The sequence below is a fragment of the Nycticebus coucang genome, chromosome 5, assembly GCF_027406575.1.
Source record: "Nycticebus coucang isolate mNycCou1 chromosome 5, mNycCou1.pri, whole genome shotgun sequence".
Classification (NCBI taxonomy): Eukaryota; Metazoa; Chordata; class Mammalia; order Primates; family Lorisidae; genus Nycticebus; species Nycticebus coucang.
The window spans coordinates 17,845,960-17,871,932 of record NC_069784.1 but is presented as its reverse complement, the minus strand read 5'-3'; the positions used below and the strand labels follow the sequence as shown (position 1 = coordinate 17,871,932).

At 40.0% G+C, this 25,973-nt stretch overlaps 1 protein-coding gene across 1 annotated transcript in view; it reads right to left on the bottom strand.

Moving 5' to 3' along the window:
• The window catches only part of CLCA1 (chloride channel accessory 1), a 32,893-nt gene that overhangs the window by 5,429 nt on the left and 1,491 nt on the right, over positions 1 to 25,973 (bottom strand). The window contains exons 2-10 of the mRNA XM_053592807.1: positions 22,502 to 22,642; positions 22,191 to 22,338; positions 19,112 to 19,217; positions 13,209 to 13,386; positions 10,022 to 10,240; positions 9,210 to 9,437; positions 5,563 to 5,737; positions 3,497 to 3,603; positions 733 to 948 (exon numbers count right to left, since the gene is read on the bottom strand). Of these exons, the coding sequence (XP_053448782.1) occupies positions 733 to 948; positions 3,497 to 3,603; positions 5,563 to 5,737; positions 9,210 to 9,437; positions 10,022 to 10,240; positions 13,209 to 13,386; positions 19,112 to 19,217; positions 22,191 to 22,338; positions 22,502 to 22,642 (1,518 nt within the window). The remainder of the gene's footprint in view (positions 1 to 732; positions 949 to 3,496; positions 3,604 to 5,562; positions 5,738 to 9,209; positions 9,438 to 10,021; positions 10,241 to 13,208; positions 13,387 to 19,111; positions 19,218 to 22,190; positions 22,339 to 22,501; positions 22,643 to 25,973) is intronic.

Genomic DNA, 25,973 nt, shown 5'->3' with positions numbered 1-25,973 from the left:
TCAAGAAAATCCTTCTGGTGGGGGCGGGGGTGTGTGTGCCGAAAGCTGTTCCCTTATTGTCAAGAGACCTTAAGAGTTGTGTATGTTAATGATGTGGCCTACTTCTTTTACCACTGTGTGTGTGTGTGTGTGTGTGTATGTGTATGTAGTTTTAAGTTTTTTGAATTATCTTTCTTTTTGAAATATGAGATCATATCAGGTCTCTGTTACACCCAACATAGCACAAGGTACTCAATACATATCTGTTAAACTGAATTCAATTGTTGTGTATGACTAAAGAGGAAAACATATTATATGACTATTTTATAAAATTCATGACTTCTGCTCGGGGTAGATTTAGGTAGGAAATCATTTACAGAATTCATTCTAATATTACTTACATCACAAAGCAGACATGTTCTCTCTAAAAAGTCTTGCTTTTTAAAAAGATGGATTCCTGAGGTAGAGGAAATAGTTTCAGGATGCTGAAGCTTCAAGGATCATTTCACATGTTGACTGTGATGTAATTTGAAGGTTTTCCCTTTAGTACCTGGACAAAATATCACCTATTTCCTTTCTCTTGACTTGTTGGTGTAATGAGTGATTTTCATTAGATGGAGATTTTTCCATGTTCTGGCTTTGATTTAATACTTACTCTCCTTTTAGCAACTTCCAGCATTTTAAAAGCTACGGTTACTCTGTAGAAACTTTATCTTGTCAAATTGCAAAAAGGAAAAAAAGCTAACTCCATACCTTGGCAATGCCTGGGATTTGAAGGTAGGTCATTTTGGTGTTTGCGTCCACTAAAAAGCCATCTTGTTTCTTTCCACTGGGATCCCAGAGAAGGATCTGGGGAGGCTGTTTTGTCCAGGTGACAAGAAACAAAGTATCCTTTCCCACCGTGCTGTCCACAATCACCGTGCCGTTCATCCACTGACCGTTCTGGAGGGTTAATCCTTTACTCTCGAGCTGTTAAGAAAAACAACTCTATGGGCGGCGCCTGTGGCTGAGTGAGTAGGGCGCCAGCCCCATATGCCGAGGGTGGCGGGTTCAAACCCAGCCCCGGCCAAACTGCAACCAAAAAGTAGCCGGGCGTTGTGGCGGGCGCCTGTTGTCCCAGCTGCACGGGAGGCTGAGGCAAGAGAATCGCGTAAGCCCAAGAGTTAGAGGTTGCTGTGAGCCGTGTGACGCCACGGCACTCTACCCGAGGGCAGTACAGTGAGACTCTGTCTCTACAAAAAAAAAAAAAAAAAGAAAAACAACTCTTCACTTTCTGCAGAATAAAGCTCACATCACGTGGTCTTCTTCCACTCCTGCCTCTCAAGTGCCCCATTAAAACGCCTTGTAATGCCTGAGTTCTTGATTTGGTGTCTAGGACCTATTGTGATCCAGCTCCAAATTACCTTTCCAGCCTTAGCTTTCCCTTCCTCTATCCCACCCACCCCACCCAAATAAGACCACTTCCCCAAACTATTACTATGTTTTTAATTTTTATTTTTTCTGAGACAGAGTCTCACTCTGTCATCCTAGATAGAGTGCTGTGTTGTAATAGTTCACAGAAAGCTCAAACTCTTGGGTTCAAGCAATCCTCTTGCCTCAGCCTTCTGAGTAGCCTGGACTATGGGCACTCGCTACAATGCCTGACTACTTTTTCTGTTTTTAGTAGAAATGGGGTCTAGCTCTTGCTCAGGGTGGTCTTGGACTCAAGCAATCCACCTGCCTTGGCCTCCCAGAGTGCTAGGATTACAGGCGTGAACAAATTATTCATAGGGATCCCTGACCTTCTATGTTTCTTGGAAGTCTTTACATTTATTTCCTCCATTTATCTAAGCTTTCAAAGTCTTCTAAATCTGAATGTGTCTAAGTCTTACTCATCTTTCAAATTTTAGTTCAAATATCAATTTCTCCATAAAGCTTTCTCTGATATCCATGTCACTTATTGGCTATAAATAGTCTTCCTGTGAAGTGTAGGATTTCATTTCTGCCAGTCATTTGATGCCCATCACATTGTGCTTTACTTTACACCATAAAGTAATTACTAACACTGTAATGACTTAGGTACAGCTCATCTCATCGACTAGACTGTACAGCCTTAAGGTGTCTGACTGACTTATTTTTCACTTACATATGGATTGTTTGAATTATCAAATTGCTAAGTCAAGCTTTATTGCAGTCTCTCCGGAGAGAAACGAAATAAGCTGATGACAAGGCCGAATTGTTGTTTGGAATAGAATGAAGGAGTTGCCGAGGTGGGGAAGGATTAGTAAGGCTTTTTGTGGGAAATGTGATTTTTAGAATTATCCCCCAGATCGTTACTAATTGTCTCTGGGTTGGCACCTATTAGGAGGTAGGTGGCCTCATGGAGCCAGATTTTCCAGTTTCACAGGTAGATTATGATCTTGGGTGTAGAGAAAGGGAAGGGCTGTTAGATCTGGTTCTGGTGGCAGGTTGGTAAATGAGCCCTATTCATTTCTCCATCTCTCTTCTTGTTAGGTTCTTAAATACAAAAATAATGGGCATATATTGCCTGTGAACTTGTCCATTTACCAGTTTAATTACTTTTCTAAGACACATTCCTCTCTTTTTCAAACCAGGTCCTTGAGGTTAATTTTCTAAATCTGAACTAGAATGACCCACATGGATATAAACTGCTATCTCATTTTATGGAATAAATGCTACACCAGAAGACCTGAAACCTGTTTCTGGAATATGTCATTATTAGGCTTTTGACATTACAAAATTATTTTACCTTTATCCAAACTGTCATAATAAAAGTAAGAATTCACACTGGTGTGAATGGCGGTGATTGTTTATTCATTCTGCTGAACATATCATGTAATTTCTGCAACTATTAGAAAAGAGCATTTTAAAATACATTTGTCCTTTAAAAAAAAAGTATTCCTAAGACTTTTGAAAGGCCCTGTGGTTTCTTCAAATGGGCCCATGGAGGTTTTCTGGTTCATAATTGGTGGAGAAGCTAAGAGGTGAAGTTTTTTGCCCAAAGGCGCAGAGTTAATGGCAGATCCAGGACCCAGATCCAAGAATCTGGACTGACACCACCAGCTTTTCACAGTACAAAGCACTTCCTATCCATTATATGAAAATCTTGGCAAATATCAGGGATTTGAGGTAATGGAAAAATAGAGCAAGTAACCCCTAGAACACCTGTTCCAGAAAATTTGTAATTGAGATATCTACTCTGAAGAAAATATGAGCCAATTATATTGCTGTTGGTGCTTCTTAACAGATGTTAAAAAAGAATTCTTGGACCTATTATAATTTATGATGGTAATTTCTATGAAGAAGTCACTTCGTAATTTTTTGCAAACAAACAACAATAATGGGCTTGTTTAAATGAGTATTTTAGGAATAATGTCTAATACCAAGCTGAACCTTCTCTTTTAATTTTAATTTGCCACTAGAAGAATGTAAAAACTTAAAACTTTTAACCATTAAAGTCTCTATCTTGGCTATGATTTTGTAAAAACATGAAAAACCAAAGAATAAGGACTCCAACCTGGATGGACTGCTGAGCGGGAGCTCCATTTCCTGAGGAAAGTGCCCCAAAAGCATCAATGAGGCCATTGTTCTGAGCTTGATCTGAAGCATATGTCTTTAAACCTCCTAAAATGCAATTACATTATCAGAAGTTATTTTCTGGAAAGCAAGTATTTGGAACATTTTAGTTGTTAAGATAGGAGAATACACAAAACAAATACTCAATTTTATTATTATTATTAATATTTTAGAGACAAGATCTCACTCTGTCACTGAGGCTGAATACAGTAACACAGTCACAGCTCACAGCAACCTCAAACTCCTGGCCTCAAGTGATCCTCTCGCCTTGGCCTCCCAAAGTGCTGGGATTTCAGGTGTGAGCTACCACATAAGCCAGCCCCACTGTATTATTAAAGTATCATTGAATCAATGTCAAACAGGTGCCCATATTAACTCAGAAATTGATACTAATTTTCTAATCCTAGCAAATAATAGCTTTAGCACATAGCCATTTAATTCCTTAACTATTTTCAAAGCAGCCATGAACCTCTCACCGGATGTAATTAATATCGTAAAATCTGCCTTTAAAAGTGACTTCATATAAAAGAATCTGTCAAGTCTTATGGTAAGCCTATTGATTTACTATTATTTGAAACATAATTTCTGACACACTTGGCTTTAGGGTTTTCTTCTAACTCGAGAAATATACATGTGTGATAACAACGAGAAGCAATAGCAGACAAAGGGACAGTAATAGAATGGAATAATATATAATAAAAATGAGATTATACACTGGGCCTGGGAGTCTTGGGCTATTTAGAATAGGCATAACTGGGAGAGTTGATGTGAAAGCACTTTTAAACTATTAAAATGCCATTCAAAGTTAAGGAAAGATTTCAGTAAGGTAGTTCATCCCACCCACATCCCCTTATCAAGGAGAGTACATCTCTTTCCGGTTGCTCTAAGCATTGGCTGCTAATGGCTCATAGCTGCCTTCTCTTCCAGAGAATGATCTTATCAAAAAAGGCCAAGCTACCTAGAGAAATAAAATTCCCCTCATCTCTGCCCTTCCCTGACAGTTCACAGTCAATGATGGATGGTCACAGTGGTGAAAAAGGCTAGCCCTCCTGCCCCAGGTGGGACCAAGTCTGTGATGCAATTCTTACTCCAGAGTGCCCTGTGGGATCAGCATGGGTGCTTAGCTCCTTTCCTTGGCTTGTTTTTTTATCTCTTTCCTTTTCTCCTGAGAGCTCTCCACTTATAAGTCACAGGCACTCAAATCCCTGTCTCAGGCTCTGCTTCTAGGAAACCCAGCATAGCATAGGTAGTGAGTGCCAGGATAGGTGGGGCAGAGTCCTGCATTTCAGCTGCATCAGAAGGCAACTCAGTGCAAACACTTGATACCCAGAACATTGTCCCTAAGTAAAGAAAGAAAAAAATGTGGTCATCTACTCTGCTAAAGAAGCTAGGGACCTAAGGGATCTATTTTAGCTATCTGTGTTTAGGAGACAGGCCTGAAATACATTAATTTTTTTATGGAGAAGAAGCCGCATTGTATTCTATTCTGGGAGGGACCTTTTTCATTGTTCACTAGGCCCCTCACCTTCCCCTGCTACTCCTTCCCTCCTTGGACCCTTCTTCTCCAGGTAAAGTTAAAGGCGTCCTTCCTCCTTGTCCTTTCTATTGCTAATATAACACTTATATCTTGGAATTAGGTACTTAGTGCCTTGTCATCTGTAACCCTGGGTCTCTAGGCCAACTACCTAGAGATTGAGTGGTTTCAACTCAAACCAATTGAGTGGTTTCTGGTTAATGTATTAGATTGACAGTCCTTTTAAGGTGCCTGTGAAGAGGATCCCGACTCCTCACTAAGGTGCTGTGCTAGTTCCCCCTTCTCCAGACTGCTTTGGTATTAACTCCAAAGCCTTAAAACAGATGGATAGAGTCAATTCTAATGGCCATTTTGGAGTAAGGGAAGCTAGTTGGCCAATAAGATCACCCTCATCTCTCCCCACCCCCTTTCTCCCACTCCGAGGTTCACTGGGAGAGGCAGGCAGTCCAGGGGTCTCATCAGATCCCCCTCACCTGTCATTTTGGATAGCTCCTCTAGTTCCTGAGCAGCAGAGGGTCCCAGGGCCACAGTGTGGATAATGGCCCCGCTTTGCTTCACCTCTTTAAAGCACCCGCTTATGGTGTTGTCTTCCCCGTCAGTCAGCAGCACAATTTCAGATCCATCTGTCGAGAATTTCTTCTTAATCACCTAAGGACATAATTGAGATCATGAGTTATCAGATCAGCGTGGCCAAGGTGTTTGTGTAAACTTTACTTACAGAGAAGGAGAAGAGATATTCCAGAGGAAATAAATAACGGTGTCTGGAAGTAGTCAAATATCTGTCTGTCTTGAAAAGATACAGTCTTAACCCAGCAACATCCATGAAACTTAATAATCATCCTTCCTCTTGGCTGTCTACTGCCCAGAGGGCTGAGGTAGTATGCAGGCCAGCCCTGGACGTGGACAGCACTGAGGGAGCAGCAAGGAAGGCTTTCTAGTTCCCTTCAACCATCTCTCCTGGACAGGCTTTCAGAAGTTCCAAGATGCCTTCAGAAACCAACCTCACTGAATGGGGGTTACATTTGGGGGATACTAGAACAAGGGAAGATTTTAGTTCGTATGATCATCACCTGTCTGACAATATCACTTGTTTATGGCTTGCATTGGTTCTGAGCAGCCATTACCAAAGGCACATGAGTTGCTAAATACTTTAATATCCCTCTGGTTAAAGTGAAACCTTTTGTTCCTATTAATCCCCAGTTCCTAGTTGTCCTGTGACACCTCTGTCTCACTCATTCCTGGGAGACTCAGGTTATGTGTATGTATTTACATGGCGTAGAAAGGATGCTCCTTCTGCCGGCGTTCAACAATGTTATGAAGGAATGAAAATGAGATAGATGTATAATGTTCCCTATTTAAGAAGAGCAAGCCAGAGCCAGAGTTCACTCTTCCCCTAAAAAGAGTAGGAGAGATACAGAAGTAGAGCAAACAAGCAGTTCAGCATAAGCAGCCTTCCTCTTTGGACCAGAGTCTCCAACAGGGAGGGCATATTTGGCAGACTGAAAGGAAGGCTGAGGGCAGCGCAGGCTTCTGTCCACCTGTCTGAGCTCTGAGAGGAGGAGGCTGCCACACAAGGCAGTCCTGGACGATGGCGATGGGGACAGAAACACGGCCGTTGCCTTTGCCGTGTCAAGGGGCCCAGAGCCAGGAGCCAGTTGGCTTGGTTGTTGCCTTGGTCTGAAAAATCTGCTGGAGAAGCCCAGTTTGGATTCCCTTGTCTCACTTCTTATAACTTCTGTGTGTAATGAAAAACAGGTGGGAGTTGCCACATACCCCCCATAGGGGAGACAGCAGGCAGCTGAGGTGAGAGCTGGAAGGTAAGAGGACGGGTAATCCTGCCACAGAGGCTGAGGAACATGTAGCCTGGATCGAGGCTGGACGGAGGAAATGGGGGTGCTCAGGGCCCTGCCCCAATAGTTGAGAGCCAGGGTAGGGCTGAGTCAGCTGGTGAGGACCACTGGACACTGATCAAGCCAACCTCTGTGGCCACCGCAGGCAGCACTGCCAGGAGCCCAGGTCAGACCTGGCCAGTCCTGTAGCAGAGACCAGGAAGAGTCCTGAGGACAGTGTAGGAGCCAAGGTTCTTTGCCTCATCACCCCAAAGTCACGCAAGCTTCCCCCACCCCACACCAGACTCCTCTGGGCAGAGAGCCATTCTAAATCCCAATTGTATCCCTCACACTCTCCCCCACCCATCTGAATAGAAAACACTGATCCAGAAGTTCTCTTTACCCCCACTCATCTGGCATTAGTCATCTCCCTAGGGTTTTGCGTATCAGGAGTTTGGTACATCAGTGATTTCACTGTCAGTTTTCTCTTCTCATCTGCTACTTTAATCAAAGCTTGGGTAGGTGGCAGAGGCACTAGAACCCAGGTGCTTGCAGGTGCCTGGAGAAAGGTTTGGAGCTGATTGAGGACAATATCACGTTGAGGGAAATGACCTTCAAGGGAAATAAAAGTGCTAGAAGGACAGATAGTATTTTAAGAAATAGGTGAGTCCAATGTCCATGTCAAGCAGCGTGAGCAGGAATCTACATGTTTCTGTTGCTACTTGCAAAGCTGGAGCAGCCCCATTAACGTTTGTTGTTCCAAACGACAGGCCGAGGGCAGACCTGCCCAAGACACTGAGAGATTCTGAGAGCTTAGGTCAGACAGCCCTTTCAACTTCCTATTCTTTGTTCAATGTAGCTAAATAGTTTCTAAATAAATACAGAATTCTGCATTCTATATTTGGAGCAACTAAACATCAGGTCTTACTAGTGCAATCAATTAGCTCAATTCTATTTCATTTACTTAGAATTTCCTGTAAAAACGACATTATACCAGCAGCCTCGCTGGTAAAAAGACAAGTCCTACCCTAAAAGAAGTTTTGCTCAATTGAAATACATGATTAGAATCTAAAACAGAAGTTCTTACAAGTTACAAGATAGTTACTTTTTTAAGAGTCATAATTTCAGGAAGAGATCTATATAGTTGAAAGGATCAGGAAAGATGTTAAGAAATAGGTGGTGTCTGTGACATGTCTTTAAAGAAGGAATGTGATTTGAGGTGCAAAGAAGGATAGAGAAAGCACTCTTGGTGAGGAGCCAGCCTGGCAACGGTGTAGAAGCTCTGAAGGACAGGTGACCCAATTCACTTAAGCACAAGATACCCAATGCTGATATGAACAATAAAACACAGATATAGTCTAATACAAGGGCAGGGGGAGGAAGGGGAGTGAAGAGGGGAGGGGTGAGGCATTACACACCCCCTGGGTGAGGGGCTCTCTTACAACTGGGACTTTACCCTGGAAATGAGAACAATGGAATCTTAAAATTTGTACCCTCATATTAATTTGATACAAACAAACAAAAAACCACAAGATACCTGAAAGGGAGTCCCTGGTGCTCAAGCCTTGGAATGGTAGGGGCTATATCAGGCTAGATTTTAAATATTAGATAGGGGAATTTTTACTTAATTTTGTTACAAATGGGGAGACATGGTGTCTACGTAGAGGGATGATGAGATTGGATGGTCAGAGAAGATCTCTAGATAAGGCTCCGACACACTCACCGTAACAATTCCTAAGACCTCCTCTTTCTACACATAAACCATTTGGTTTCCCAAAAGGAGGTCCAGCACCCCCAGAAGTGTGGGGTGCCTCAGAACTTAACCAGACTCCTGGGTCTTTCCATTCACGCAGGTGATGCTGTCGCCTGCCCTTGTGCATGTTCCTTCCCAGCGTGCAGAGCAGTTTGTGACTGTACCCTTATTGGTGCTATTGTGCAGTTAACTGCATCTCCCCCAGGAAGATGATGAGCTCCATGACAGGAGATCTGGGGCCTGTTTGACCCTTATGATATTCTCAGAGCCTAGCACAGAACGTGGCATGTGGAAGACACACCACGAACATTCCGATATACACACAGAAAAGCAGGAGCACCCCGATTCAGAAAAGCACAAAAACATAAATGAGTTAACGATGGATTTGGAGCCTGGTGTCTCTGTATCCTTTGAACCATTGCTCTGCCCTTGGTTATGCCTTAGACACTAGGCATGAATGGAAACACCTGAAATGGAAATTTCTTAGGAAACACAGAGTTCAAACACTGGAAAACGACAGTAGAAGAGCGTGTCTCACAGTGAATGCTGATCGAAGCCCGGAGCAGATGGAGGTCCCTCCCGAAGCCACTGTGGGCAAGCTTTTGATGAGTGTGTCTCTGTCACTGACACTTTTTATCTGTCTGAGTTGACTTTGTACATGGGCAGCACTGTCAAACGTCACCATCCCAACCCAGGATTCCTGCTCAACCGTCTGTAGCAGGAAAAGTTTGGCAGCTTGATTCAGTCTTTTAAGACGGTTATCATTCTAAATGGAGAAGAGAAGAAAATCGATCAGGTTGGGTTTAGATAAAGAACAGATAACTAATAACAGGCTAGAGGGGATTTGGAAGTGGTGGCCTCAATGTAGGGTAAATGACAATAAGCTTATATAAGACAGAACCTTCTATAGGGGAAAATTTTTCATTCACATTTAGCAGCATCTTTGGGTAGAATTTTAGGGCTTTTCTATAACTATCTAAAGATAAAACCGGATTATACAATCATTAAAGTTCAATGCTTTAGTAATAATTCTGGATAAATCCTGTTTCGGACTATAGACCTATAAACATATATATATTGTCAGTGAAACATAGAAAATGTTAAGCTTATGTAATTCATTAGAATTTTGCTCATACAGTGAAAATTAATTTAATTTGGCAAATGAGATGGTTGACTGCTGAATCTTAGTTGGACAAAGTTGAGGTGGGCGCTTCTGAAGGCAACATTATTGTTATAGTGTTCTGATCCTCAAGTCATGTTCATTCCTGATAGGATTCAAGCCATAGTCTAGGGTGCATCAGACTCAGATCTGTGACCAGCAACCAGAAGACCAGGGACCATTGAACATACCGCCATGCTTCCAGACTTATCAAGGACGAGGCACAGAATTCTTTGTCCAATCTGCAGCAATGAGAAGGTGGGCGTGGGTGGCTGTGTTGTCATAGGAGTGGTTGTCTTAAAGTCATCAGAATCACGGATCACTTCCCACGTGCTTCGGAGATTGCATCGTTGGTTTTGTAGATTTGGGGCTTCTTTATTATGGTTTTTTTCTGTACAGAATTCAACCACCTGAAATTATCATTAAAATAGTATGATAAAGGTAAAATACTTGTTAAAATAGCTATTAATTTGATTCCAACATTTTAAATCCCACATCTAAACTACAGTAGAAGTCTGTTTACTTGACCACCCAAGGGAACATAACAAACTGGTCAACCTATGGAGGTGGTCAACATAAGGAACTCGGCCTCCTGCACTGATATGTACATGTGGTGTGTGTCCAGTCTGTGGAAAGTAGGTCAATTTTAAGGAGGTTGTCAGTGTAGAGAGGTGGTCAACTGTGGAGCTTCTACTGTATTTTTATACCCTGCCCTTCTCCCCAGTCTGCTCTGCTAACCCATAACCTTGGCTCAATCGCACCATCACTGTACAGCCCTGTGAGGGAAATTCACAGTGTCTGATTCAATCTCACTGGATTTTTAATGCTCCCCAGAAATCCGTTCACCCGCTCTAGGTGGCTTCTTTCCTACTTCCTGAATTTACCCTATCAAGCCATCACTGTTCTCTTAAAGCCTCCTCAGCCACCTTCTCCTGGTTCCAACTTATCTCTATCCTTATACCACCTCTCACTTCTTTACTTCCCTCTCACTTACCAGCATGCAGCCTTCCAACCTTCCAACAGCCAACATTCCAGCTCTCTCCAAAATATCCCTGGATGTTTCAGAGACTCTCCAGACCCTACATGTCCATGACTGACCTCATCACCTTTTTCCAATCTGCCCTCCTTCCTCACATATATCCTAACTTTATGTTACCACTAATCATCCAAATCAAGAAACAGAGAGTTTTCCCTACAGAGTAGCTGGGATCAATACATTTCATTATCTTTCTCCATTTCTAATGGAATCTCCATCATCTGAACCCTCCGGGTCCATCCCTCAGATGACTGCAGTCTCCTATCTGACTTTTCCTTCCTGCTTTCCCTCCAATTGGCCCCATTCACAGCTGCCTGAGGAGTCTTTCATCTTATCCTCTACTTAACATTATTCGGTGGCTCTTGACTGCTCATACACTACAGTCCAGACTTGCTAGTACAGTAAACAGCAATCTCCACAATTCAGATTTTTCTCCACTCCCCATCCTCTTTCTGGCTGTATATTCTAAGCCCTTAATTTTCCCCACAATAGCATGTAAGTTCTCAGACTTGGCAGGCTTTTTTATCTCTCTGCCTTTGCTCACGACACCCACTTGATGATGAACTTTCTCTTCTCCTGTCTTCTGCATTGTAAACTCTATGTTTCAGCCAAAAGGTCACTTCCAAAATATTTTATTATTTTCTACTCTTCCCCCAAAGAATTTCCATTCGACTTGCTGTGGCCTCTACAGTACCCTGAGAAAACTTTAATACTGTAATGCACGTGTTGAACTGTAAGACCTCCTGTGTAAGAAATCTTATTAAATTTGTCTTCCTTAAAATTTAGCCCAGTGTCTAATACATAATAAAAACTCAATATAAACTTGCTGTTTTTTAGAGTAAGCTTAACCTGTTTGCACTTCAGGTTTTTTTTTTTCTTTCTTTCTTTCTTTTTTTTTTTTTTTTTTTTTGTGTGTTTTTTTGGCCAGGGCTGGGTTTGAACCCGCCACCTCCGGCATATGGGACTGGCGCCCTACGCCTTGAGCCACAGGCCCCGCTCCTTTCTTTTTTTTTTTTTTTTTTGAGATAGAGTCTTACTTTGTCACACTTAGTAGAGTGCTGTGGTGTCGCAGCTCACAGCAACCTCAAATTCTTGGGCATAAGCGATTCTCTTGCCTCAGCCTCCCTGGTAGCTGGGATTACAGGCGCCTGCCACAACACCTGGTTATTTTTAGAGATTGGGTCTCACTCTGGCTCAGGCTGGTCTTGAACCCATGAGCTCAGGCAATCCACCCACCTTGGCCTCCCAGGAATATAACGAAATTATAGGTGTGAGCCATTGCGCCCGGCCTCACTTCAGGTTTTTTCATCTAAGAAAGGGTGATATGTAAGAATTACATTCATGTCATAGAGTCAATACTAACACAGCCAGTAAATCCTGGCTCCTTCCCCTCTTTATATAACACTTGTTAGTGTTTATATGCCTAGCGTTTGCGGGGATTAGAAAACGGTACAGTTTACACAGGAGAAATAACCTAGCTCTTTCAGTGACTTTACAGTGTTATCCTTTAATTACAAATTTTTAAATATCTGGAATTCTGCTAACTTAGAAAGTTATCACCAGCTGTTTAACACTTATTTTTCTCTTTATTTGAATTTTTAGGTTTTTCTATTTGGTAACGTTTCCATTATCAGTATGACTACTTTTTAGAAAAGGAACCTGAAAAACTTTTATGTAAACCCCAGGCAGAAGTTCCCAAGCCTGGCTATGCCTCAAATTTAACCCTGTGGCTGTTTTAAAATTTGAAAATTTTAATCTTGGCCCCTTATGGAAGTGTCTGAATAGGTCTGAGAATGGACTACACAGCCACATTGAAGGATAGGCCTGGTGAATCATGGTGCATCACATTTTCAAAACTTATGCCAAATTATTATTCATAGGCTCTTGAAAGTTGTTTCACCCTCCATTCTAAAAGTAAAACATAATTTTCTGTAAGAGACTGGAGGATAATGGGGATTCCACAAAAGTCAGCTAACTGCTGCGTTTAATCTTCTTCCGTGAAAATTGACTGTTCTACATATTTAGTATCAATATGGATAGTTAGTCAAGTATTTTAAGCAAGAATTTGTGTGCCTGTATGCCTTTAAGTGGGTTTGAAATAATTTTAAGCGCTTAAACTAAAATGGAGTGAGAGGAAGATGATGGAGAAGAAAGAATGGACTTGAGAAGGGTAAAGGGAAGAAGATGGGACTTTATCCCTGATTTTGTACTCCCGGCTTTTCCTACAGAGAACCAGTTACTCACTGATGCTGTCTCTAAAATTTGATTCTCCCTTGGAGCACCTGCAGTAAAACTTCATTAAATTCATGAATCTAGAAGAAAACAAATAACAGTGTACTTACAGAATCAATGCTTTGTGCAAACATTATGGAAGCCTTCTCCGTCTGGTGGCTTTTGGGTAAAAACCTGCAATCCTTTTCGTATAGTCCTGTTAATTTGTCGATTTTGCATGGTTTGGTGACACAGCTGCCCCCTTGACACTTATATACTTTATTTACACCATCAATAGCTGCTGAACATCTGAAAATATATAAAGGTTAGCTGTTTAGGTGATGTAATCATTTCAAAGGGTCAGACTCTGAGCTTGGCGAGAGCTCTTTCTTTTCTGAAAGATTGCTTTTCTATGATTTCCTCTTACAGTCCAAGAAACAAATACATACTGTGATGTAGAAAAAGTATTACATTTTTTATCATAGTCATTTCTATTTGCCAGAAAGTATCTGAGGGTCTCCCAAAATGGTATTAGAATGTATTTTTATGCAGCAGAAAAGCTGGGTCTGGTTTACATGGCAGCTGTTAGCATTAATCTGGACCAAAGCCTCAGGTACATCCATGTCTATTCTCTTCATTTTTACTTAGAAAATCTGGAGCCCCTATTTGTTTTCCCCCTAAAAATTTGCTGACATTTTCTATTTGTCTTTTCTCATTAGTTTATTTCATATGGTGTTGCATAGTCCTTGTATGTGTGCAAAGTATATATTATATGTTGTTGCTATTATAACTGGAATACTTTCCTCCCACATCTTATTGTTTAATTATAGTTTTGAATATATACATGATAGATGAACACTATGGAAAATTCGGAAAATAATGAAATTATAAGAAAGAAAAGAAAAAACCCTCATGTCTCACATTAGAAATGAAGCGTTTCCTTCTCAATGTATCAATGTAACATCGTGCATATGAGTACAGCTTTGCTTCTTGCTTTTAAAAATTTAGTCTATTTTAAAATTAGTATATTAATACTTTTTCAAAATGTGGTTTTAACAATTTTACCTCTTTTGATACTATAATGTGAATTTAGCCTAATCTACTTAATTTAGTTTTCCCTTCCAATTTGTCAGCACTACAAATAAAATATCAATGAATATACAAAATTTCACAATTTTGACTATATTTTCAAATTTGCCACATGACTGATTCCCAGAGTAAACGATCAGATCCAAAAGTTTGGACATTTTAAAGTCTATTCATATAGCTATCATATTCTTAAAATAGATTTTTGAACATGAAATCATTGGGTTAAGAAATAAAATGTTTTAGAGATCTGATATGTGTCACCCAAATTGCTTTAAAGAAAAGGTGCCCCATTTTATGCTTCTTACAACCATTTTTGAGAGCTTTCATCCCGGTGACGGTAACTTACATTGTCAGGTAAGAATATTTTTACACATTATTGGCCATTTTTATTTCTTCTTGTGTGAATTATTTAATCTTCTCCTTTGTCTATTTTCCTATTAGGCTGTTAATTGTTTTATTTATTTTCAAAAGTTTTTTTATGCATTACACTACTAAACTTCTAAAAGCTTTTTAAAAAGGTTTTGGCAAATATCTTTTTCCAGTTTTGGCCTTTTAATTTCGTTTATTTTTGGTTTGTGTGCAACAACATTTTTAATTTATATGTAGCCAGTAATCAACAGTTATCATTCTTTTAGCTGTTTTTCCCAATGCACAAATGCATAGAAAGAACTTTGATATATAGGGATTTGACACTCTTAAATATCATCTAGTTTTCCTTATGATTTTTGTTCATTTTTAATGAGCCTATCCAATTAATTTTTTCACACAGTTAAAATTGTTTAATATTTTAAGAAATTATTTCTTCACAGATTTGTAATTCTACCTACATTAAATAGTAAATTAATTATACATGTAAAGGTCTGTCAGTTCATATTATTTTAATTAATGCAGTTTTATAGTTTATTTAAATTTGATAAGCAAAAGGCCTTTCATTACTACTTTTTAAAAAATGATCTTAGATACTATCTACTAAATAAACTGTAAGATTTTTAAAACAAGGTCAAAATGGATGTAGTTTTGATTAGAATTTCATAAAACCTATAAATGTATAATTAATTTTGGTTGAATTTATATCTCCCGTAAATTGAAAATCTCTCAATTTATATTGGTGGGTTTTTTTTTAATACTTTAGAAGGATTTTATACTTTTCTTAAAATATGTCTTCTGCATTTTGTAGTTTTTCCTACTTTTATCATGCCTTTAATTACTATCTTGAGGGAAGCATTTTTTCCCATTATGTTTTTGAACTGATTATTGCTATGTGGAAAAGTAATTTGAATATTTAGTTTGTATCTGGTCACATTACTGACATTCCTTATCAATTTTAATTTCAGTTTATTCCCTTGAGTTTTCTAAGTGGACCACAAAGGATTTGTGTCAAAGACATTTTCTCTCTTCCTTTCCAGCAGCCCTTGTTTTACCTCCCCAGTGTCATGCATTTTTGCATTGGGTATAATTTCCTAAACAAGGTTCTATCATTGTGGCCAGAGCAGCCATCCTTATTTTATTCTTGGGAATGTCTCTAGTGTTTCCTTATTAAATCTGAGTGGACCAGTGGCTTCAGGAGATGTTCAGTATCATATTAAAGAAGCAACCTGTTGTGGGCCATGTGTCATTTTTGTGATTGGTTTTCGGCCTTAAAACGAACAAAAAAGTTTGGAGGATGAGGAGCAATACATATTAGTACATTGTAATAAACTTTTGAAGAGGAAATCCTATCTTATCTGTGGAAGGAATATCATGCTATCTATTTCTAGACTATCTCTAGAATATCTGTAAGAAGAATGATTATGCACTAATCAGTCTTTCTCTTTAGGGAATAAATGCCTGACTGTTCAAAAGCTTAGACAAGAGAGTGGGAAAGGCAGATGTCAGTTTTAGAATGGTGGTCCTAGACTGAGATTTGAGAGGGCAAACCAATCTATGATCAGGTCAGAGAAGTTCCCCTGGGCTGTGGTCCATGAAGAGCAGAGTGTGCAGGCTGAGGGAATCTGGTAGACGGTACATGAGTCTAGGAGGCAGCAGTGAGCTCACTGGCTACTTTTGCCTGAAGGGATCCAACAACAAGGGGTAGTAGAATGGGAATGGACCAAGCAGACAGAGCTTGAATGCAATAAAGAAAGGGAAAAATGATAAAAGGATTTTTTTCCTTCTGGGTAGATGCCCAGTAATGGGATTTCAGGATCAAATGGGAGGTCTAGCTTGAGTTCTTTGAGGTTTCTCCAACTTCCTTCCAAAAAGGTTGTACTAGTTTGCAGTCCCACCAGCAGTGTAAAAGTGTTCCTTTCTCTGCACATCCACGTCAGCATCTGCAGTTTTGAGATTTTGTGATATGGGCCGTTCTTGCTGGGGTTAGATGATATCTCAGGGTGATTTTGATTTGCATTTCTCTAATAATTAGGGACGTTGAGCATTTTTTATGTTTGCTAGCCATTCGTCTGTCTTCCTTATAGAAAGTTCTATTCATTTCTCTTCCCCATTGATGTATAGGATTCTTGGCTTTTTTCATGTGGATTAATTTGAGTTCTCTATAGATCCTAGATATCAAGCTTTTGTCTGATTCAAAATATGCAACTATCCTTTCCCATTGTGTAGGTTGTCTGTTTGCTTTGGTTTTTGTCTCCTTAGCTGTACAGAAGCTTTTCAGTTTAATTAAGTCCCATTTGTTTATTTTTTTTGTTGTGATTACCACAGAAGTCTTCTCATAAAGTCTTTCCCCAGGCCAATATCTTCCAGTGTTTTTCCTATGCTTTCTTTGAGGATTTTTATCATTTCATGCCTTAAATTTAAGTCCTTTATCCATCTTGAATCAATTTTTGTGAGTGGAGAAAAGTGTAGGTCCAGTTTCAGTCTTTTACATGTGGATATCCAGTTCTCCCAGCACCATTTATTGAATAGGGAGTCTTTCCCCCAGTGTATGTTCTTGTTTGGTTTATCGAAGATTAGGTGGTTGTAAGATGTTAGCTTCATTTCCTAGTTTTTTCGATTCCAAATGTCTATGTCTCTATTTTTGTGCCAATATCATGCAGTCTTGACCACTATGGCCTTGTAGTACAGCCTAAAGTCTGGTATGCTGATGCCCCCAGCTTTGTTATTAGTAAGAATTGCCTTAGCTATACGAGGTTTTTTCTGGTTCTTCCCAGCCATGAGGATGGTTATGTTCTTCCAGTTGTTAATATCCTCTGCTATTTCCTTTCTTAGGGAAAAAAATCCTTTTATCATAAGGACACTTGCACTAGACTGTTTATTGCAGCTCAATTTACAATTGCCAAAATGTGGAAACAGCCTAAATGTCCCGCAACCCAGGAATGGATTAACAAGCTGTGGTATATGTACACCATGGAATACTATTCAGCCATTAAAAAATGGAGACTTTACAGCCTTTGTATTAACCTGGATGGAAGTGGAAGACATTATTCTTAGTAAAGCATCACAAGAATGGAGAAGCACGAATCATATGTATTCAATTACTGACAATTAAGGACACGGTGGGGGGTGGGGGAAAGAGAGCAGAGAGAGAGAGAGAGATGGCCGGAGGGGAGTGGGGGAAAGGAAGAGAAGAGAGAGGGAAGGAGGGAGAGGGGTGGGGTCTCCATGTGTGACACATCTTTTGGGGGCAAGGCACAATTGTAAGAGGGACTTTACCTAACAAATGCAATCAGTGTAACCTGGTTTCTTGTACTCTTAATGAGTCCCCAACAATTAAAAAAAAAAAAGAAAGAAAGAAAGAAAGGGGAAAATGGAGAGCAGTAATGCTCTTTGGGAAACAAGCCAAGCCAAGATCTAGTGCAGCCCCTTTTGAAACAATTGTGTCAAGTCAAGACAGTAAGTGAACCAAAGCTGAGTGCTTCTCCTTTATGAGCCAGCAAGAAAGCAAGACTGGACCCAGAAATGGAGCGGGTGTGGCACCAATTTCTGTTCTTTAAAAAGAGGTGGTTGTCTTTTACCTCAGAAACAAATGTATACTCCTATCAAGTTTCTTTTGAGAATGTATTAGAATAATCATTTATTTTTCTTCTTTGTTTGGTGTACTATATTAACTACATAAAGTTCGTGTGCAGAGTTAAATGGTCTGTTAAAATTGGTTCAGCTGAATGTTAAATTGCAAAGGAACTTTATGGCCACCCCATACTTAACTAATACTGAAACATTTTCAGATTTCTGGAAGACATCCTACTTGGCCTTAGTGCGTTTGTTGTTCCCTTAACTCTTCTAGAGGTAATTTATTATCCTTTCATTTAAAATCTTTGCCCTATCTTTTTAGTGAGCTGAATCTACAGAATTTTGTTTCATTCTTTCTATCGGGTTTTAGCATCTGAATTATGCTCTTTAAAATAAACTGGAAAGTTTCCCATCACTTATGTTCCTACTAAAGCAGTTTATACGTACTGAAACTAAAGCTTGCAAGAACATGCCCGTCAAGTCACGGCAGCCAAGGGTACTTTCCAGGTGTTTGGTTTGATTTCTGCTGACATCATACATGGTTTAATTCAAACTGGTAGCATTTTTGGATCGATTTTCAGATAAGTTCCATCCTTCCCAGAGCCCTACGTACTGATGGAGTCCACAGGTATCATTCTGCCCTCTAGGCACTGAAGAGCCCCACCAGGCCTGCTTATGTCACTGATTCTCCCCCAGGATGATGGAAACACTGACCATAGCACCTCTAAATTTATTAGAGTTAGTACCCTTGAAAAAAAGGTGCAAATAATTTATAGCTAAAGAATGAAGAGTTCAATTAATTGATGTACTTGTAAAGTAAGCAAAAGTGTCACTTTTGTGGAAATCTGAGAAAAAAAGAACTAAGCAGTAATGTTATTAGATGTAGTTTGTAAGATGTAGAAAGTAAGACAGGAGGCTCATATTTTTTAAAGTAATCAATTCAAGGAAAAAAATAGGTTCAATTGAAAATAATTAGTGAAAAGTTAAATCAGAATATACATACGCCACTGGTTTGTTTTTTCCATTGGATAAGTAGAATTTCTGGTCGTTATTATACTCATTAAATACTCCCCATCGTAGATGAGCCCATTCATGGACAAATACTCTACCTGTGAGAAAATATTTTAAACACCTAATTACACTAAGAATGGCAAGATTACCTTCTCACATAGAGAGAAAGCAGTTCTTTGGAAGTTATTATGCTTTGTTAATTTTTTTTTAAAGTTAAAGACTTGATTTTCTTAGATCTAATATGACAACTGTACATTTCTGTAAAATATGAATACTTATTTTGGTTCATCAAAAGTTATCAGGTGCTTCCTAAGTGCCAGGCAGTTATTCATACAAAGATGAAACAACCGTCTGCCCTCAATAGCCCGTGGCCTAGTGGAGGACAAGCATGATCAGATAACCGAAATGCAAGCATAAGGGAGGTCAGCACAGGCTGCTGGGGCAGCAGAGGCATTCACAGAGCAGTAGGGCAGCATCCCAATAGGCCCTTCTCCTTTATGGCTCATATCTGACCAAACTCAAAGCCTGCCCACGCCACCTCTGCCTTTATGCTTTGATCCATTCTCGCCTTTCCAGTTGCATTGCCTTGCCGTTTACTCCTGACTTACTGCAATAGCCACCCAGCTGGCCTCCTGGTCTCCAGCCTCCAGGGCTTCCCCGTTGTGCTCAGGGCTAAGTCCAACTTCTCAACCTGGTGTACAAGGTCCCTGGTAATTCAGGCTCTGCTCCTCTCTACAGCCTTAGTTATTGCTATTCTCCACCCACTTCCAAAACTCCATCATTGCGATGAATTCCTGAACTCCTTTACTTTCCAGTTTGCACCCCAATCTTGTTCGTCTCTGGTCCTTTTTGCATATTTTCCCTTTGCTTGAAATACCCTCTCCCTATCTCTGCCTGGATGACTCCCATTCTTCTCTCAAAATCAACTTTTGTTAACCTAGAATCCTCCTTGCCCATACTCAGACCCAGCCAGGTGCTTCTGTCACTTTCATTATCTCCCATTAGGCACTTACCATGTTAAATTGTCTCTGCTGCTTCCTGGCCGGTCTCCCACACTAGACACTGCTGTCCAGGAGGGCAGATGATACAACTTTTTCATTGTCATATCTGGGCACATAGTGTTTAGAACTTAACAGGCCACAGTGATATTTGTTAAGTTAGAATGAAACCTGAGTAACTAGGTACAGCTCAGTTTTTCCAGAATGTAAATTCCAAGAGGGGCTGATTAGGAAGGGTTATGTGAAGAGGGGCTTACAAAGGAAACTTTAATGTCCCACACAAAAGATTTACTTTTATTCTGTAGGTGCCAGATATAACGTATTATCCTTTTATTTAAAATAAACTGGAAAGTGGGCGGCGCCTGTGGCTCAGTCGGTAAGGCGCCGGCCCCATATACCGAGGGTGGCGGGTTCAAACCCGGCCCCGGCCAAACTGCAACCAAAAAATAGCCGGGCGTTGTGGCGGGCGCCTGTAGTCCCAGCTGCTCGGGAGGCTGAGGCAAGAGAATCGCTTAAGCCCAGGAGTTGGAGGTTGCTGTGAGCTGTGTGATGCCACGGCACTCTACCGAGGGCCATAAAGTGAGACTGTCTCTACAAAAAAAAAATAAACTGGAAAGTCTGCTTTCCATTAGACTGATGTTCTGTTAAAGGTAAGAAAAGATAGTGAGGGAGCAGGAGAGGAGTCACAGTGTCCAAAGGAGACCGAAAGGAATGACATTACACGTGATTGTGATGGCTGGAAAGGACTCAGGAGTAGGACAGGGCAGTTAGGTGAATCAATTCAGCACATACTTGGTCAGCCAGACAGTGGGAATTTTCTGTTCCTATTACTAAGGTGAAATGGAGTGTTACAAAACAACAAAGAGATAGATTTGACACCTCTTTCTGATAAGGTTTTTAATTGCTCTTGTGTTGTATTTGAGTGTGGGGCATGGTGCTGATAGGTTTTTTTTTTCTTTTTTGCTTGTTTGTTTTCTCTGTCTTGTGTGTTTAAATAAAATAAACTGGTTCTGAAGGATCCAAATCTTTTTCTGAGATAAGAATTTTAATACTAGTTATTTAGTAACTAATCACATTTGGAAAGTACATTTTACAAACACACCATTTAATATTTCCTTCAAATACTGCTCTATGTAGCTCATATAACAAAGACAGTTTATTTTGGAAAGGAAGGCTGGACTTTTTTCTTTGGTGGCAGGTTTTTGGCAGTGGAAGGATACTTTGTCATGCAAGGTATATCAACAGCACCTGGGCCCTTGTTGAAAATGTAGATTCATTTTTGCCCATTTATTTTTAATTTGTATGTTCATGGGGTACAAGTGTAATTTACTGCATTGATAATATTACATTGAGGTGAAGTGAGAGCATTCAGTCTATATCACCGAAGCAACACACATTGTATTCACCAAGCATCATACCACCATTCACCCCATCACATCCCCTCCCTCCGTCTCAATTGTCCATCGTTTTATATTCTAAAAATACAAATTTTTGAGTCCCACTCCACACCCACTGAATCGGAACACCCATTTTAATAAGATCTGTTGATAATTTGAATGCACATGAATATCTGAAACTGTACATATCCGCCATCTGGTGGCTACCACATGAATTGCAGGCAGGAGTTTTCATTCAGTTGAGTACCATTATAGATCCATAGAAACTTACATAAAACGATTTTATAATCATAACATGGTACTATAGTAACATAAAATTTACAAATACTATATTTCCACAGGTATTCAAAATAAGAAATTAAACTCCTAGCTGAGAAATTCTAGCTAGAAATTATAAATAAAAAGCATATTCCAGGACGGTGCCTGTGGCTCAAAAGAGTAGGGTGCTGGCCCCATATACCAGAGGTGGTGGGTTCAAACACAGCCCGGGCCAAAAACTGAAAAAAAAAAAATAAATAAATAAAAAGCATATTCTAAGTAAAAAAACCCACTCTATTAGTTTATTCCTAATAGTTTATTTGTACTGTATGTGCTTATTTACAAAGATAATGCTGTTATTGTTCCGCTTTTAACATAAAATAGTTAAGTCTTATGAGAAATATAGACTATTTCATACCTATTGGTCCATATTCACGTAACTTTTTTCCTGCTAAGAAGTCAGGAGTGAAATGAATCCTTTCACCCTTTTCTCCACACTTTCCCATCTGTACAGTGTAGGGTTCATCGTTACCTGGAAGATTAGGTGCAGCAACCAGAACATCAGCCTGAAATTTAAGACAAAACTTGTATCATCATCAAATTTCAGCAAACGAATTAGCCTTATTAATTTTAAAGCAATTTTATTTGATTCTAGAGTATTTTGATTTAGAAAAATAATCTGAGTTCCAGAAGAAAACTGAATTTTAAAGAAGAACTTGGTATTCTCACATTTTTGTAGGTCTCAAGTTTTGGTCTCACATAGTCAGGTTTTGTTTTCCATTTTTTAGGAATCAAAATGGCAACACTTTTGAAATAAAATCGTTTTTCTGTAGCTTCAAACAGGTATGGAGATGCCTGTGTTACCATGTCCTGGGCAGAAAAAAGAACATACATAACAATTTGTGACTGAAAATAGATTAGATTACTAGTTATTCAAATTTACATCTATATTTCACATTTCCAAAGACTAGTTATTTGTCAATATGGGAAGGGGACATGTGGAAATACTTCTAAATAACAATAGTTAAGCTTTTGGAACAGTTACCACATCCTCTGTATCACAGAGTAATGTTTAAGAACGTAGACTGTACAGGCAGACTTAATCCTGGCTTCTCCATTTACTGTGGGACAGTAGACAATTTATAATTCTGAGCCTCAGTTTCCCCATTTGTAAAATGGGAAATATCATAGTGATTAGCTGATAAGGTTGTGGTGAGGGACAAAGAAGGTCAAACATGGAATGCACTAGGAACACTGTTTACTTAGGAATAATGTAAGTGCTTATTCAATGTTAGCTAAAAAAAATTAGCTATTAGTTTCATTTCATTTGATCCTTTGGAGAATCAATAAACCTTTGAGAAGAAACTAAGAATTAGAATTAAAATGAAAGAGTTACTGTGATAAATTATAAATGCCTCAATCCTCTAGGATGTGTTATTACAAAAATAATAGTGAGAGAGAGTTAGAAGATCAAGAGGCATTGAGTCTGTTAGGACTGAAAGCCAGTGTCCTCAAAAGAGAGTGTAGACAAGGAAAAAAGAGGGCGAAGACTGAGCCATGAGGGTGGGGTGCTGGGTTTAGACGTGAGAAGAAAATGAGCCTGAGAAGGACCTGTTGGTGCCCATGAAGGAAATCAAAAGCTGTGGGATGAGAGTCGTGGGAAGGAGCGCATGATCATTGGAGTCCAACACTGCTGAGCAATCACTCAACGTGAGGACTGAGCACTGATCTATGGATTGGGCAGCATGGGTGAGCCTTTAGTAGAAAGGAGGCATATGAGTGGATTCTACTGAGTGGGAGGTAAGGAAGTGCCAACAGTGAGTGCAGATAAGTCAAGAAGTTCTTCTACAGATTAAAGGGGGGGGGTGGAGAAATGAGGCAACAGGTGGAAGAGGACTTTAGGACAATGAAGTTTTGTTTGTTTTAATGGGAACTATTATGTTTCTGTGCTCACGGGAAAAAACTGATAATGCATAAGAAAACAGGGATAATTACAAGAGGAAAGGCTTTGCTGGAACAGACCACAGGGACATTTAGTGGGGTTGGCCTTAAGAACAGAAACAGTTAGCCAGGCATTGTGGTGGGTGCCTGTAGTCCCAGCTGCTCGGGAGGCTGAGGCAAGAGAATCGCTTAAGCCCAGGAGTTGGAGGTTGCTGTGAGCTGTGTGAGGCCACAGCACTCTACCGAGGGCCATAAAGTGAGACTCTGTCTCTACAAAAAAAAAAAAAAAAAAAAAGAACAGAAACAATTCATCATTTTATAGGGAAACAGGAACCGGATGTTGGTGAAAGAGTAAATCCCACTCACTTCCTAACTGGGATAAACCAGGGAATTTATCTCCCTGCGCCTGCTTCGCCCTTTCAAATAGTGATAATAATGGTTGCCTAGCTAATTTTTAAAAAGTTACTGATTTTCATCGTTCTTTTTCAGAACTCCAGATTTTTAACAATCACAAGAAGAGTTTAACATTGTGTCATTTTTAAAAATAAAACACTGAGTCAAGATCACCAAGAGTTGAAAAGTAGATGTAAACTTCCCGTGTTAAGAGTATTATACACATGTTGACTTGTGTACAAGTTGACTTGTGAAGTGTGAGTTTTCAATGTTCCCAAAGAAGAAGAATAAGCAGCATCAAATGCACTCATCATCCATGTTCCAGTACAAACAATACTGAGAGATCTTTGAGTTGGCACCTGTTCCAGATTTTGGTGACCTCACATCCAAACAGATACTTAAATCCCCAGGCTAGCAGTGCAGTGACAGCTTATAGGATAGACTAGAAATTCCTTACAGACAGCGAGCGATAGTATATTGTTCATCACTGGACTCCTAGTACCTGACATAATATAGATGCTCTGTACATATTTGTTAAAGGAATGAACAAATAAATGGATGAATGAAATGGTTTTGATAAGTGCCAAACTGGTACAGCAGAGCTGAGACAGGGCTCCCATGCACAAGTGCATTGAGGACACTCCAAAATATTTCTGTTGTGTATCTTCTTGTGTGTGTGTGTGTGAGAGAGAGAGAACACTCCCCCTCGCCCCCAACTCTCCCTCCCTCATCCTGTTAGGTATGCTCCCACTGCTTCTACAACTAACAGAGGCAAAAAGTGATGTGCCTGCAACTGCGATAGTGCCGTCAACCTGTCTTGTAGTTGGGGAAATGTTGGGGACTGTCCTGCTGAAGTAAATAGGTAGAGCTGACTCAGAGGCTTCTGTCTGCACAGGGGCAGCAGTGGCACAGTCTGCTTTCAGATAGTTAGTTGGAGCAGAGTGAGGGATAGCCAGGAAAGGCAGCCAGGCCCATGATGAAGTCCCTCACCTCTGCAGATCCCGAACATCAAATAAGAATTCACTTTTATTAACTACTCGGGGAATCCGAGCATTCCATCGGACTTAACTCTTCCAATGTTCTTGTTACAGAGAAGGAAGTGGTAGAAGCCAGCTTATCTTACACCCAACTCTGTTGTGACTCATCCTAGAAACCTTATTAATAATTGAGGTGAGAACTACATATGACGAGAGGAGAACTCTGGAAGACAATGAGGTGAAAGCACTATGGAGGCTCTAAGCATCATGTGCTGTAGACACCAGTTGCTGCTGTTAGCAGAAATCAGGCCTCATATTCTCCTTTCAGCATCTTGCTGAACCCCACCATCTAGCTTGAGACAGGAACACGTGGCCAAATTTTTGCTGATGCCCACTTCAAAATTTAGAGAGAATAGAGAAAAACTCACTCAAGGTTTTTGTTTATTTGAGAGATTTCAAAAGGTCTGAATGTCCCTTTTATCAAAGACAGTCACGAGTCTTTCAGTTTAGTGGGAATGCTTTATGATGGGCGGAAGCCTCCCCTCCATTCTCCACCTCCTTCTGCTGCAATTCTTTAGCTACAAACTCCTGGCAGAGAGAGATGGTTTTCTCTCCAAACTCCACCTGTCTGGGTTTGCCTCCACTTAGAGCAAGGAATCTTTGTGGAGGACCCTACTATCTCCAGAGAAATAAAAAGAGGACTGATGATTGATGACTGATGACTCTCTCCACCATTTATTGAGCTCTTACTACCTAGCAGGCACTGTGCATACATTTTTGAAGTCTTTTTTAAGGGTTTGAAATAGTTTTAGATTAAAAGAGAACATGCAAAAAATTGTACAGTGTTCTTATATACTCTCACCCTTATATTCATGCATTTAAAAATTTGA